At 38.8% G+C, this 15893-nt stretch overlaps 1 protein-coding gene across 1 annotated transcript; it reads right to left on the bottom strand.

Moving 5' to 3' along the window:
* Positions 1–3143: 3143 nt before the first annotated feature.
* On the bottom strand, positions 3144–13291 carry LOC122084350 (alpha-L-fucosidase 2). Its single transcript, XM_042652524.1, has 10 exons — positions 12732–13291; positions 12091–12236; positions 10183–11087; positions 7964–8096; positions 6307–6465; positions 5448–5672; positions 5231–5332; positions 4917–5052; positions 3935–4130; positions 3144–3824 (listed from the first exon to the last, which is right to left on the bottom strand). Exons 1-10 carry the CDS (start codon positions 13165–13167, stop codon positions 3503–3505), a joined length of 2760 nt encoding a protein of 919 aa, XP_042508458.1. The 5' UTR covers positions 13168–13291; the 3' UTR covers positions 3144–3502.
* Between the last annotated feature and the right edge of the window lie 2602 nt (positions 13292–15893).

The raw sequence follows: 15893 nt of genomic DNA on the forward strand, positions 1-15893 counted from the left end.
TTCAGCTTTGCACAATTCTAGAAACGACTTGTATGTGTACTCTCCTCTATTATCTGTTCTCAAGTATTTAATTTTCTTTCCTGTCTTCCTTTCTACCTCAGCCTTCCATTCCTTAAATTTAGTGAACACCTCACTTTTATTCTTCATGAAGTAGATCCAGACTTTCCTTGAGTAATCATCAACAAAGGTCACAAAGTATTCTGCCCCACCTTTAGATTTTATTGTTGAAGGACCCCATACATCGTTGTGTACATAATCAAGCACCCATTTACTTTTATGTTTTGTAGTTTTGAAACTAACCTCGCACTGTTTTCCGAACACACAATACTTACAGAAGTTCAGTTTACAAGTTTTTACTCCCTTCAACATTTTCCTTTTATGAAGCTCCATCAATCCTCTTTCTCCCATATGCCCTAACCGCATATGCCACAGATAGGTATCATCTGTATCAAATACTGAATCTGTAGTCATAGATGTTCCACCTATAACTGTGCTCCCTATGAGTCTGTATAGGTTTCCTGCTAGTTGTCCCTTCATGACAACCATTACACCCTTAATAACTTTGAGAACTCCACCTTCTGCTATGTACTTGTAGCCATTTGAGTCAAGTGCCCCCAAAGATATTAAGTTTTTCGTTAATTTTGGTACATGTCTCACATCTGCTAAGGTTCTTACTATTTTATCAAACATATTGATTTTGATAGTGCCTATCCCAATGGTCTTGCATACGGCATCATTCCCCATTAGGACAGACCCACCATTATATGGTTGATATGTGTCAAGCCAATCCTTATGTGGACACATGTGATATGAACATCCAGAATCTAAAATCCAAGAATCAGAAGGTTGATTCTTACCTGATGATATAGAGAGTACATCTCCATCATCTCCATCTGAACTGTCAGCCATGCTAGCTTCCTCAGATGTCTTATCTACACCTTTCTTCTTTAAGTCCGCCTTTCTCTTCAAGCACTCTCTCTTCAGATGACCTTCCTTCTTGAAATAGTAACAAGAGACATTTGTCTTTGCTCCTTTTGATTTCGATCGACTCTTCCCAGATCCCTTCTGATTTGATCTCCCTCTTTCCTACTCCTTGTCACCTTCGAAAAAACCTTCTCCTTGAGATTTCGTACTACTGGCCTTCTTCCTTGTATCATTGGACATGAGGGCAGCTGCGACTTCATCCATCTCAAGGGTCTCCTTCCCATACAAGAGAGTCGTTATTAGGTGATCATATGATTCTGGGAGCGACGACAGCAATAGTAACGCCTTGTCTTCATCCTCGATCTTAACCTCCAGGTTTGCAAGTTTACTGATGATCTGATTGAACATGTTAAGATGCTCTAATAGATCCGTACCTTCCTCCATCTGTAGAGAATACAATTGCTTCTTCACGAACAACTTGTTCTTTAAGGACTTCGTCATGTAGATGCTTTTAAGTTTCGCCCATAACTGCGGTGCAGATTCGATGCCCACAACATATTGTAGGGCATCATCAGAAAGATTTAATCGAATAACACTTACCGCATTTTCTTCCATCTCTTCCCAATCTTCGTCAGTAACTTTTGCAGGTTTCTTCGACTTCCCCAACAACGTTTTCGCCAAACCCTGCTGTATCAGAAGATCCTTCATCCTTTGACACCAGAGGGTGAAATTGTTCTTTCCATTAAACCTCTCGATGTCATACTTGACATTCGATCCCTTCCCTGCCATCGTGATAGTAACCCCTAGAAAACGGAAACCTAGAGCTTTGATACCAATTTGTAGAAACGCAACCCTAAAACGATGCAAAAGATAATGGAAAAACAAAACAAACAATACACACGGATTTTATGAGGTTCGGCAAGGTTGCCTATGTCCCCGGTGAGATGAGATTCTGCTTCACTATCAATGGAGAATAGGGTTATAGCGCTCGTCCTCTCACCTCTCAGTATTGCTTGCATTACAGAGAAAAAAACCCTCGCTACAAATATATAGCAAAAAAAACCCTAATCCGGATTAAACTACAATTGCCCTCAAATAAAAAAATCGAGCAGGGGGCTGCGCCCCCCTACACCCCCTACATAGCAGGGGGCCTCCTGCCCCCTTGCAACCCCCACGACCCGCTAACCGGCTAGCGGGACCATCATTCTGCCTGTCTAGGTGCTGCACCAGTACTCCCTGGATTAAACTGCGACGGAATACAAGACATCATACGCCAACAATACAATATTGTTATTGAAAAAGAAAGTAGTAAGAATTTAAACAGAGACATGTATCACAAAAGGGGGAGAGGTGTTGGATTTATGGGCTTAATTAATTATTCAGATGGATTAAATGGGTGAGAATCAAGTTGAATGAAGTGATTCGGTTCACTCTCAAGTTTAGGGATATGATGGCTCAACCTATTATGAAAGGAGGTCTAAGGGGCTATGGGAAATTGAGAGTGATCGACGTTGATTGTCTTCAACATGCTAGGTGAAAGGTACAAATCAATCATCTATGTTTTGATCTAATTATTTATGTTTTAATTGATATCGTGTTCTAGTTGTCTATATAAGAACTAATTAAGGTCTGGTGTGAAACCCTAAATAGATCTAACAAAAGGGACCTCTCCACTCCAGCACTTGACAACGTCTAACATACATTCAATGATTGGAAAAACCTGAGTATGCACCCTAGCACACGGGTGCACACCTAAGGGCTCCCAGCCTTTAGATGTGCGCTGAATGCCTTGCCATCCTGCAGAGGAGCGCCACTCGAGGAGGGGAGAGAACCCATTTATCCATAAATGCAGATGCAGTCTACCTAGAGTAGTTGCCACTCATTGGTGCTAATAAAATTGAAGGGTTTGGCTTGTGTGATCCCACTGTGACACGAAATCTCCATTAGCATCTCACAGAAAGCCATTAAAGATCACCCACCAAACTTCCACAATCCATGCCTCTCTACTTCCCCCTCTGTCTTCACCCAGAGTAAGCATCGTCAAGCAATTCCCATACCTTTGTCCCCCACAAAGGTCTTCAACTATGCCTCATCAGACGGATGAAACATAGAAAAGTAAGAAACCCAATACTACATTAGGTTGCTGTCCTTCGATTCCAATAGGAGTTATTTCCTTGGGAGTTGATGGAACTTGATGCACCTGTGAGATGAAAATATCATTTCCAAAAATTAAAATACCATTTTTCTGAACCATTTATCCACCCCATTGACAGGGGGGAATTGTTACATACATAAGGGTGAAATGGTGAATTATAGCCTACTGTTTAACAAATTGAAATAAATCCAACATGTAGAACTAGAACTATCCTGATCCATAAATGTTGACAACTTACATAGGTACTCAGTAGAGAGAAAAATCAGGGCATAAAAAAACTTTGGTACTCTAACTAGAAAGGAAAACAAACGCTCTTCGCAATTCAATGGACTCAAAAGCCCACGCCGCTCCTGAAAGTGCTTCTTCACAGAGGGGACTTGAAAAATCAAAGCCCTTCCCACAATTCACTCAACCTCGTAATTCTTAAATAACTGCTGCTTCAGAGAGAGGATGCATCTTCACACATTTTAGCCCTCTGTTGAATGTGTAGACATTGCCAGAAGATATTCTAGCAGCAACAACAGCTCCATTATAATGTAGCCTTCTAACAGGATTAAGATCCTTTGACCAAATACCGGCTTCATGAAGTTCTCCCTCTTTCCAGCAGATATTAACTGTAATACCACCACGGGCCTTCAAGCCTTTCACACAACCACTTGCCCATTTATCCCTTGGAAGAGCAGGAAGGAAGTACAAGTCCTTTTCTGTGCTCTGAACAAGCATTTCTGCTACTGCTGCAGCAAATCTGGCATAAGAGTCACTATCACTGTAAATGACTAGAAAAAAGTTGCAGTTCATCCAACTTGCTAACAGTATACATTCATTCTATATGTACAAGCAGAGGATGTTTCTTACCCGAAATTGGCATCAATCTGGAACGGAGGGTGTGCAGTGAACAAGTTACTATAAAGCCCCCCTTCAAAGTTGCTTTCATGATCAGGGTCCACCAAGACAAACAAATGCTTGACCATCCGGTATGCATGTTCACTATTGTGAAGACGGGCCCACAGAGCAATCTTCCATGTAGTTGACCATCCTGGGCCATCCTCCCCTATTCAAGAAAAACATAGTTATGGTTTCTATGGTACTTGACATAAGATTTGTGCATGCCTTTTGAGAGATGGGACTGCTCCCTATAACTTTTCCACATGCCAACACCTGTTGACATTTCTCAGACATAGTCACAAAGGATATGCATCTTTATTACATTTAATTGTGCATAGAGCCAGGAAGTTTATACGATGCAACCACCTATTTAAGTATTTTTCCATTTGACTAATAAATGGACAAGATGTCTACTATATTGTAGGTATTAGTGTTTGTCATTTGATATTTTCCCACAGAATAACTGTTTGATCTTTTTGTACTTCCCACAAGCAACTATGAATATATAGAGCTTCTAAACTAGCAAGTTAGTACTTCTTAAAAGGTACCACCATTGGCCTGGTGGTAGTCTCCAGCAATTGATAGTGGAGACCCAGGATGAAATCTTCCAACATGGTATTTTTTGGGGAGAGGTTGGGTGGCAGTTTTTTCTGTACAAAAATAAAAGTTAATGTTTAAGACTATGCTTCTACTGCTGAAGAGTTGCTTATCGTTGTGTGACTGTTTCCAAAGTTTAGCTTATAAGGGGTGCTGTGTCAGACAGTGTATCAGGGTCTTCCAGTTAAATGTAGAACACTTTTTCCCGTAGATATCTCCAGGTGAGACTACTGAAAGGATACACAGAAAAGGCCAAACCCCTCCCCCAAACTGTGCACATTACTTTCGTGTGTGCATTCAGATGACATATGCTGGAATAAAAAGAAACTCAATTCAGATTTTCTTTTAAACAGACCTCTTTTATATAGTGTGTAATCAGCAGCTTTGCATAGGTCTGGAGTTTTCTCAATAGTTATTGTGTGGCCTGGAAACAGGCCAAAAAGATGTGAGAGATGCCGATGAGTCACCTCTGGATCCTGGAAATCTTCTGCCTGTTTTATACATAGAAATGTAGGATTAATTAGACCAGCATAGCGAAGGCAGTTACTTTTACATATTCAGTTTGACCATCCATAAAATGCTGCAAGCAAGAAAAAACAAATAATGATGACGACAATGGTGATAACAGTGACAACAATATAATAATCCCATTCAAGCTTTTATATTTACCCATTCCATGATGGAACCATCTCTAGCGATTTTTGTTGGGTAAAGCTTGGGTTGTGAGGTTTGAATTCTTTGAACCAAATCATCCTCACTCCTCCCCAAAACCTGTTCAAAAGAAATTCAACTTTGTTGCATAATTAATATGAATAAAGCAGATATCAAGAGATAAAGTAGGATCTTCTAGTCAAGCAAAACATGAGTTACTATTTTAAACAAATACCTGGGCAGCAGAAATAACTGCAGAGAAAATCTCCCTTATGATTGCCATGTCCATAGTCGATGAATAGCTCACACTTGCAAGTTTACCATCAGGAGCAATGAATCTATGCTCCGGAGAAGTTGATGGGTTTGTTTCTAGAAATCCTCCACGGCCTTCAATCAACCAATCCAACAAAAAAGATGCACACCCTTCCAGCAAGGGATATGCTTTGTCTTTTAAGAAACCCTAAATATGCAGAAAGTAAAGCACACAGCATTGAGATATCAATAAAACAAAACTATGTTAAATTAATATTATATGCATAGGCACTATAGATTGGACCATTTTGGACTAAAAGGCAATATTCATTCTGAATACACAAACAATCCTACTTCTTTCAACTTGTCCAAAAAAAAAATACCAAGAACCTAGAGACATCAAATGTATAACCCAAATGAACAAAGCCTCCTCCCAATTACTTCATGTTGGCTACATAAGCAAATTATTCTGTCAATCCACAGTATCTGGGGACATTCTTATGGCCAAAAGATTCTCTGATCTGGCACATCCAAACAGTTTTCGGCAAGGGCACAGCTAGTTTTGCCATGTGGAAGGGTGATCTGGCAATTCTGACAGTTCGGAATGTATCAAGATTACTTCTAACTGCAACCAGCTATTAAAAAAGAATCCCACAAGTACATGCAAACTAAGACTTCACAATACAAGCAATCTGAATGCACCTAAATAAACACACAAAAAATAAAATATAAAATATAAAAATAAAAATCTGACAAAAATAATCTTTAGTACTTATAGGGGCAGATTCACTTAATCAAATCATAAAAAAGAAAGATATATTCAAGAAAATAGCTAATCTTACTTTGTCCATGGTGAAAGTATAATGCTCCCAAAGATGGGTACAAAGCCATGCTCCACCCATGGGCCACAGGGCCCACACAGGGTCACCACGATCTGGTGATGTTTTTACCCATATATCTGACACTTGATGTGTGACCCAACCACTTGTTTCATAGTTGATCTGTCAATGTAATGGACAAGAAATCAAGTCTTAACAACATTTGAACGCAGAAGTAGAGAAAGATGTGAAAGAAGAGAACAATCTCCTACACCAAAGAAGTCACCATAAAGAGGGAAAAGATTCTTTCCTAAAATTCAAACTACTTTGATTTCAAGCCATGTTTTTCCTCAGCTTCTTACAACCTAAATCTGTGTTGGTAACTTTGGATGCAACCACAAATAAATACAGGATGACACAGATTCCAAATTACATCTTTTGGGCTTGAAAGATTACATGGTCCTGTCCCTTCCTCTTCCCCCCCCCCCTCTTTCTTGGGGGGTTTTCTATGTATTTTCTTCTCCTTTGGTAATGAATTATATTATTCACCAAAAAAAAAAGATTACACGGTCCTCACTAAGTGGGAGAATAATTTGAATTCTTTAGGAATGCCTTGAAAAAAAATCTTATATCAGTTTTATTACATTCAAGCAATAGAGCACTTAACAGTTCGCTGCTTAAACCATGGTTCGAGAACTCGATCGAAACCTGCAAAGTTTCGACCATATCCCTAGAGGGCCAGAGGTCGAAACGATGTCCTGTGACTTTTAAAAGTTACAGGTTTCAACCATGTTTCGACATGTTTCGAACAAATTCGACAAGCAACTAGTTCGATCCTCTCGGTTGAACCAGGTCCTATATAAGTAAGTTTGAAAAGAAAACCAAGCCTTCTTTAGCAGAATTTGACCCTCTCTTCTTAGTTTTTTCTCCTGGGAGTGGGAAACTTGGGGAAACAGTGGATATTTCCATTTTTTTCTTAACAAAGTTGAATCTAAGGGTGATTATTGCTTCATCTACATAAGAAAGATAGCTTGGACCAAAAAGGTAAGTCCCAACTTCCCCAAAAATCATTTTTTTTTATAGAATATACTTGTAAATAGAGTAGAATTATGTAAATTTTTTATATGTTACTTAGGAGGACCCGATCTACGCATTCACGGTGGCCGAATTTTTTTTTTCTACTTTTGAAAATGCATTTACCTACAACATATTTCAGTCAACAACTCAACGTAATGATTACGGAACCATTGGTTTACCACACAAGTATGACTTTATGTGGTTTTTTTTATGAAACTAATGATGTGAATGTGCTAGAAATGTCTAAAATAGGATGTACACAAAAAATCATGCAAAAAAAAAAACATTGTTTTGGGGTCGAAACCTAAGTTTCCACCAAACCGAGAAAAATTCCCTGGTTTCCTTGGAATTTCCCAGGTTTCGATCAAAATTTAGGTCTCCCCAAAGGTCGAAACCTGATACCTTGAACCTTGGCTTAAACCCTTACAACTTTGACTTGTTACATGTTATGAACTTCTTTGTTATGAATTGAACTTGGAAAAACTTATGGAAGCAAATTTAGACTCCTAAATTAAACAATATTACAGAAGTAAATGAAAATGGAGATGGTGTTCATTAAACCGCATGAATTATAAACAAACTGGAATATGAAAGAGAATCTTACTCGTGCTGTTTTACTCCCATTGATTGATAGTGAAGAAATGTAATCAAACAAGGGCTCTTGGCATTCTCTTAGGTTGCAAGTAAGAGCAGGCCAGTAATTCATTTGAAGATTGATATTCAAGTGAGGAGCAGCACTGAAAAAAGAAACAGGAAAATTATCAGATTGCTCTCCCACCACCCCCCCCCTGGCCAGCGGCAGGAAAGATTTCATTCCCGGAATATACCATAAAATGCACAAAATTTGCAATTGTATATGTAAACAGAGAAGCAAGAAAAAGAAACCAAACAAATCAAATGTGAAGATAGAAGTATTATGATTTTTCACCCTTCCACAACACATGAAGCATCAATGCAACAAAGTGAATATCAATACAGAGAAGGTAAGATCTTTAAGGAAAGGATGTGTACTAAGTCCTGTTGGGTTTATGAGTGAAGGTTGCAATACAAAACATCACATCTTAACTCAAACAACCCTCATCCCAATTAGTATGAACCCTGAACACAAAAACTCACACACAAATCATATTTGTGTACCGAGCTACAATAGTTCGACTATGCTGGTTCTTTAAGGTGCTGGGCAAAAATAAGAATGGAAAAATGAGCACAGAAAATAGAATGCGTGGTACCAATTGTTGATATAATTAGAATACTAGTACATTGAGATGATTCGATCTTGCAATGAAGGTTGTCAATAGGGATGGCAATCAGGAGGATTTTGAGGGTTAGCAAAGGTTTCTTCGGCCATTGGCCAGCCAGAACCAACCTATTATTAAATAGGCAGAATGTAGAATGTCCATGCCCAGCCCATTGGTATATGCCCAGGGGTTTGGGGGCCCCTCATAAGAAATTAAAACGTATAAAAATAATAATTTGGCTTAGTTTCATTGAAATATCATTTATTACAGTAAAATCTTAATTGGGCAATCAAGCAACTTGGCAGGTTTATGCTTTAAGTAAATGGTCAATACATCTCTCAGCTCAAGGCCCAAGCCCAGCAACAGGCCAAATCTGATAACATTCCCATCCGAGAATTGCCACCCATAACGATCGATGTTAATGGTATGAAAGAGGAAAATCTAAAGAAATGGTTATCCAACATACACATTGTTTAGAGTGTATGTTGTATAGAGTCCCAGATCTAAATATGCATTGGTTGATCCACATAAACCTCAGACAAATAGCAGTAAATATATATACGAAACAAGATCCAAATGGACCAAAGATGGACTGGATCTAAATACTTCGTGTCATTTGCATCCTTGTATACACCATGGGCTAAGGATCCATCCACATCCATAGTTTTGATGCAAAGTCAACCTGAATTAGCCAAATAAAAACTGAAATCTGAATCTGACATTGATCCCACTGAGATCCAAACTAGAGAACTAGGGTTAGTAAGACTACAAAATGATTTTCTCTTACAGTCCAGATACCAAAAATGCATCTATCCAGTATCCATTCGATTTCATGTGTGTTACTACAAAATGTTCCTCACTGATGCAATTAAGGAAAGATAAATTTCCCTCGTCGTATTATATGTAGATCTTTTTTTTTTTTTTTTAATTATTATTATGAGGATTATCTTTGCATTAATTTGATTTTCATTTTGTTAGGTGCAGAAGAATTTTTACTTACAAATCAGATTTCCAGATTGAAACAAAACAGAAAAGGAATGTCTTTTTGAGGGAATCTCGACACATGAGAGCTAAGCCGGCGGCAAAAATACATCGGCATGTTCCTCAGGACACCCCCATTCCATGTGGCAAGTTTCAGTGATATAACACTCTTCCATACACAAAGCAACAAATTCTTCATGCCTCATTTGCTTTAAAAAATTCAACAATTTTAAGAGCCCATATTTTTAAGTGATCCTTTGAAAATGCAATCATTCTCATTTATAGAGGAAAATGCAAGATAAGGTGGGTCATGGTTACAACATTGACAAGTCACAGCACATGTGGACAATCCAAATCATTCCAGAAATTTGATCTCCCTGTAATTGCAGGGTCTGAAGCGCACATCTTAAAAATGGAAAATCATTTCAGTACACCCTAGAGAGAGAGAGAGAGAGAGAGAGAGAGAGAGAGAGAAACTCAACAGCATTATATATTCAAAATCCATCATTCACCCAAGTAGGATACTACGCAACAATTAAAATGACAAAACATTCCAAGCATATTCAGATACACAGATGGCGGTATAAGCATTTAGAGAACATACTCCCATGCTGGCTCCACATCCTTGTTCCATATCCCCTGTAGGTTTGATACCTGAGTTCCAGGCCTTGAAGAAGAGATAAGCAAATACCGACCATACTGGAATAGAAGCTCTACTAATGAAGGATCCTCATCTGCTTGGAAGGATTTCACCCTTTCAGCAGTTGACACTGTATTGTTGCCAATTCTACTGGCATAAAAATCACTATTTGAAGAGCATAGCTTCTTCATCCCATTACACTGATCTCCTATTACATTCTTGGAGCTTTTTGAAAGCTGCAGAGAGACACGGTGAAAAAGTTGTTGATAATCATCCAAATGGTGTGCATAAAGGTCAGAGTAGGAGATCTTTTTAATTGAAGCCATTGTATTGAGAGCCTCTACATTAGGATCCTTTTTAGATTCCGAAGGCTTGGTGAATGGCCCATTAAATGAAGACGAAGCCACCAGAAGCAAAATAGCCCAATCTGAGCCTTCAACCTTCAATTTCCTATCATCCACAACCTGGATTACTCCCATACCATCACTAATCTGCAAATCAAGAACTGCAGAAAACTGAATTCCTTTTGGATCATCATTTGCTTGCACTTTTGGTGGGACCCTTTTACCAGGACAACTTCCTTCCATTTTTATCTGATTCTTTCCATTTACATGTGAACTGTGATGTAATTTGCTATCTAGGGACACTGTAAAGGACAGATGCCCTGACTTGCTTGCAGAAATTTTTGTTGCAATCACCTGATGGGGAAATGAAGCATAATGTTCCCTTGTGAATTCCACATCACCCACAGCATACTTCACCTTTACCGTTGCAGTATCCAAATCAAGCTCTCTCTGGTATGTCTCTACATCATATGCAACATGGGAATCATCAAAGTCTAGCTTGATATCACCTAGGGGCTGGTAAACCTTCACATCACAGAGAAATGTTAATACATAAGATGCTGGATAAAAGTAACCATGACACTTGAAGCTCAGTTTCTGCAATTGTCCACCAACTCCAGTTTTAAACTGGTTCAGACACCAAACAACTTTTTGAAGAAATAAAGAAAAAAAATCTTGAACTAATTGATCACAATGTTCATTCTCATATACATCTCTGGGAAGCAAGAGTCATTAAATTATGGGGTAACCTCTCCCCTAATGGAAAAGATAATTGCATGCCACCGTTATGATGTTCATGCACATATCATGACTATCACCATGCTCAATCAGTAAAGACAGAAATGAAGATATAAGTAAATATAATAATTTAAGTAAGAAAAGTTGACAGTCGATCGATACAACAACAAAGTGTAAAATTAAATTTTTGTCCAGTTAACATATCTATATTTTCAAGGGAAAATGATCCCCACACTGGTGGTGTGGGAATCCCTAATACATACACTCTCTCCTCCCTGACATGTGGCTCCATGGTGAGAACTGTGCAGCACCCCCTCTCGTGCCCCCATTGGCTAGGCATGGGGTTCCATCCCACACAGCAATCTGTTGCCCAAATTTCAAACTCACATGAAGTAAGAAAAGTAACATATACTGTATTATTCATCAGATCAACTCCTTATATTTCAAAGACAAAGGAATCTGGTGAATTTTATACAATTCTATACACATTATTCCTGCAAAAATTAGGCCTTGAGCGGACACCCCTGTTTCTGGCATCAGGACACCCTCCTGTTGAAACAAATAGGATAACCCAATTCATATATAATCAAATCACTCTATAGGGTACCTAGTTCCCCCCCCCCCCCTTTTTTTTTTTTAATTCCCCATCCTTTACTAAGACTTTTAATCTTTAGCAGGCAGTTCCACAAATGATAGCCATAAGAGTTGTGATATCACATCAACTACATACACAGAGAAACAGAATGTAAAGATCCATCCACAAGTTTAACCACAACAAAAAGAATCATACATCGGACGGAGCATCAGACAACTTGAATCCTGCTTCAGTAGCTTCAGGATATAAACCTTTGTCGACTAGTTCTCTGACCTGCGATAGTGCTTTTGGAGCGTCAGGGTTGGTATAGTTACCCGGCACCCCAGTCCAAAGTGTATCATCTACAGAAATAATTGAATCAATAAACCATCAGCCTCGCTTGCAAATCAAATAAAACTAGAGAGAGAGAAAGAGCATATATTATATTTGTATTCCCCAGTTCTCATCCAAATTCTCTCATTTCAAGTTCATAAATTTCAAGAAGAATATCGTTTCTTCTACTATTATATTTTATAAAGTACAAGTGTAGCATGATCTTGGCTGCAAAACCAATACCGGTAACATAGATAATATAGCCAGTAAAACCCATGAAATGAACGCTCGGAATTGAAGAGACCTCAAAGGCTCAAACCCATGAACGTACGAAACGACGAATTAAGCTCAAACATTGAATCAAACTAAGACGTGAACTAATCTCTGAATAGGCATTTCGAGTAGTCATAAACAAAAATGCCACATTTGGTGGGAAAAGAAAAACATAGGCGCAGAGAGAGAGGGCGTAGCTTTGTTTGTCAAGTAACAGGGAAAGAACGAGAATATGGTTTAGTACCACTTACCATTGAGCTGCAAAGTCTCCGAGGGGACGCCACCCCAGACCATTGCGCCAAGGTGCCCATTTCCGATGGGGCAAGCATCAGTCCAATGCGTAGCGGGCCCAGAGAAGCGAACTTTGAGAGGATCGGCGTCGCCATTCTCCTCCAAATCCAAGCTTGGCCTCCACGAATCTATGTCGGTGGTGCGACGAACTAAAACCCACTCTCCTTCGTCTTCCATCGGAATCCAACAGAATGAGAACCGCAACACAATGAGAAAGGGAAAAGAAGGACGAATTGGAAGACCAGTAGAAGGGAGGGTAGGTAGCGTAGAGTCTCGAGAATGAAACAGATAAATTGTGAAGAAGAGATTAATGATAAGAAAGAGAGAGAACGAGGAGGTCGGTGGGGGTTGGGTTTGGAATGGGATTAAGAAGCAGACAGGAGCAAAATGGGCCATCCCTGCTTTGAATTCACACTACAGGTACTGCCCCCAGAGTGAGGCAGAGTTTCAGGCCTCACCCACCTGCATCACCATCTCACTCCACACCTAAGTCCTTTCAAGACCCTCGACCCTTTACCCTTTTCCCTTCCTTTTTTTTTTACACTTTTGTCTTAACGTCTCTTACGTACTTTTCTGCCTTTTTATGAGATCATTTGCTTTTCACGTGTCTTTACTGTTTAATTTTGGGAGAATTACGTGATTACCCACTATTGGGTTTGTCTTTACAAAAATAACCATGTTATGTTTTGTTGAATGGATTAATCCGAAACGAGTTTTGCTATTACAAAAATACCCACAATAGTGTTTTTCGTATGCCTTCCATCGTATGCCTATCAGTTGTGCATGTATTTTCTTACAATCGGTTATAATGTTTTCAATATAACTCTTAATTCTCTCCTCCAATCGGCCCTAAAAGGTCCAATGTCTATCTTCACACTAGCGCCATGTTCTTCCTCGTTTCCCACCCCACCGCCCTCCACTGTAATCTTGTCCCATGACAAGCAAAGGAGCTCATATGGCATTGGGGTTCCATCAGAACACCGAAATTGAGCTCAACATTTGGTCGATGTTTACTCGGAGATTCTTGTAACCTGGCCCGCTGCAACCTGACCACTGTTAGAGTTATTAGTAGTGGTATGCATGTTTCTGTGAACTTTCAAACAATCTTGACCTCGTCAGGCTCCCTTCTATATGTGGAGTTGATCTCCGGTAAAGCTTCCCTCCTTAAGGTCGACCTTAATGCCATTAATTACACAGTGAAGATGGAAACACACACACATCACCAACATCTCTGAAATCGATAATTGCAACAAGAGGTGCTCTGAAAGCGATTGGTCTTAACCTAATATTTTCTCATCTGAAAAACTTTGTTTATGGGGTTTTAGTGTTTTTGAGTAACTTTGTTTATGGGGTTTCTAGGGTTTTGAAAGTTCAAGTGATTGGTCTTAACCAGATATTTTCTCATTTGAAAAACTTTGTTTATGGGGTTTTACTGTTTTTGAGTAACTTTGTTTATGGGGTTTTGAAGGTTCAAGCAATTGGTCTTAACTGGATATTTTATCATTTAAAAAACTTTGTTTATGGGATTTTAATGTTTTTGAGTAACTTTGTTTATGGGGTTTCTAGGGTTTTGAACGTTCAAGCCCCCCCCCACCCGCACCCCCACCCCCACGCCCACCCCCTTTTTCTTTTTCTTCTACTCTTTGTTTTTGGGTTTGTATATCTGGTTTGTTGGGTTGGTGATGTGCTCTGGTGTTCATTCTCAAAGATTTGGGTATAATGTTTGGGAGTCAAAACCAAATCCCTCTGGGTTTTGAGCTTTAGTAGATATGGTGGTGATCATAACTATAACACCTCTTGGGAAAAAATCATAGTTTCCTCATTTCACTCTTCTCTTTTTTTCTCAATTAATTTAGAAAATTAAAGGAAAAGAAAAAAAGAGGAAATCGGTGAGCTCCTAACAAGAAAGAACTAATTTAGTAGAACAATCTCCACATCCTCTATCTTCTTTTAACTTTTCTTCAATTCTGGTCGCGGTGCCCTACAGATCTAGCGGCATTCTTCATTTTGACGTCAGTTCATCGAAGAAGGGAGTAAAGTAGTGAAGGAGAGAGAAGAGAGGAGAGAGGAGGTGAATGAGTTTGTCAGGGGTAAAAGTGTTCAATTCGTAGGTATACAAAGGACAAAGTATATGGAAACACTGTTTTGGGTATATTTGTAATATGAAAACTTATTTTGTGTAAATCTGTTGAGTAAAACATAACATGGGTATTTATGTAAAGGCAAACCCAATAATGGGTAATCATATAATTTTTAGTCTTTTATCTGTTGCTGCATGATGCGATGGACAATAGTTTCCTTCCAACTTTCAAACTCACAATTTCGATCCATTCAAGATTCAAAATTTCCTCTTCAAATTCTGGCTCGACAGCTGACATTCTGCTCTTCACAGTTTGGACCAAGTTTTTAGACACCATATTCTGCATTTCACCGAAATGTCACAAGCATCCATACTGCCACGTGGATAAATGATATGTTCAAAAAGATCCACCTCAATGCATCCTATTAGGCATCCGATAGTTGGGAAGATAGATACACAATCATATGTTGGGGGCATGTGTGTCCTTTGGTTTGGATAGAAAGGATGTGCTCAACACAACATCTGATGGCTGAGAAGAGTGCATGCTCTCTAGATAGACAAGAGATGGTCCAAATTGTGGAACATGTTTAGTGTAAGGATTCCCCTACACATAGCATAGCAAAATGACTGTTGGCATAGCCCCTACCATGGTTTTACAGCATGGTATGGAATGGTATCGGTCACCCCCAAAATTGTTATAGTATCGGATCTCCCATATCAGACAAAAATACCCCTTTATTTTAAAAAATGATTTTGATTGTTTTAACTCTATTTAAAGATCAGACACTTGCCAAACCAATACAAATGGGGCGATCGAATATTGATACTTGGAACCATGGCCCCTACAGTCCCGGACAAAAAGCATTCTCCCTTAAATTCTTCATTTATTAAATTTTGAAGTCTAATTCTTTCTTTCTTTCTTTTCTTTTCTTTCTTTCTTTCTTTCTTTCTTTCTTTCTTTCTTTCTTTCTTTTTTTTTTTTTTTTTTTTTTTTTTTTTAAAGGAAGTCTAATTCAATCAAATACTCATTTTTGTATTTGCA

This window comes from Macadamia integrifolia, chromosome 7 (assembly GCF_013358625.1).
Source record: "Macadamia integrifolia cultivar HAES 741 chromosome 7, SCU_Mint_v3, whole genome shotgun sequence".
In the NCBI taxonomy this organism is placed as follows: domain Eukaryota; kingdom Viridiplantae; phylum Streptophyta; class Magnoliopsida; order Proteales; family Proteaceae; genus Macadamia; species Macadamia integrifolia.

What these genes read in the sequence shown, in the direction of transcription:
- LOC122084350 (XM_042652524.1), bottom strand. Translation starts at nt 13,167, where the DNA reads ATGGCCCATTTTGCTCCTGTCTGCTTCTTAATCCCATTCCAAACCCAA. An exon ending in TGTCTGATGCTCCGTCCGAT is followed by an intron (nt 11,088 to 12,090) that starts GTATGATTCTTT and finishes TGTGATGTGAAG; the next exon opens with GTTTACCAGCCCCTAGGTGA. An exon ending in ATACTTTCACCATGGACAAA is followed by an intron (nt 5,673 to 6,306) that starts GTAAGATTAGCT and finishes CTGCATATTTAG; the next exon opens with GGTTTCTTAAAAGACAAAGC.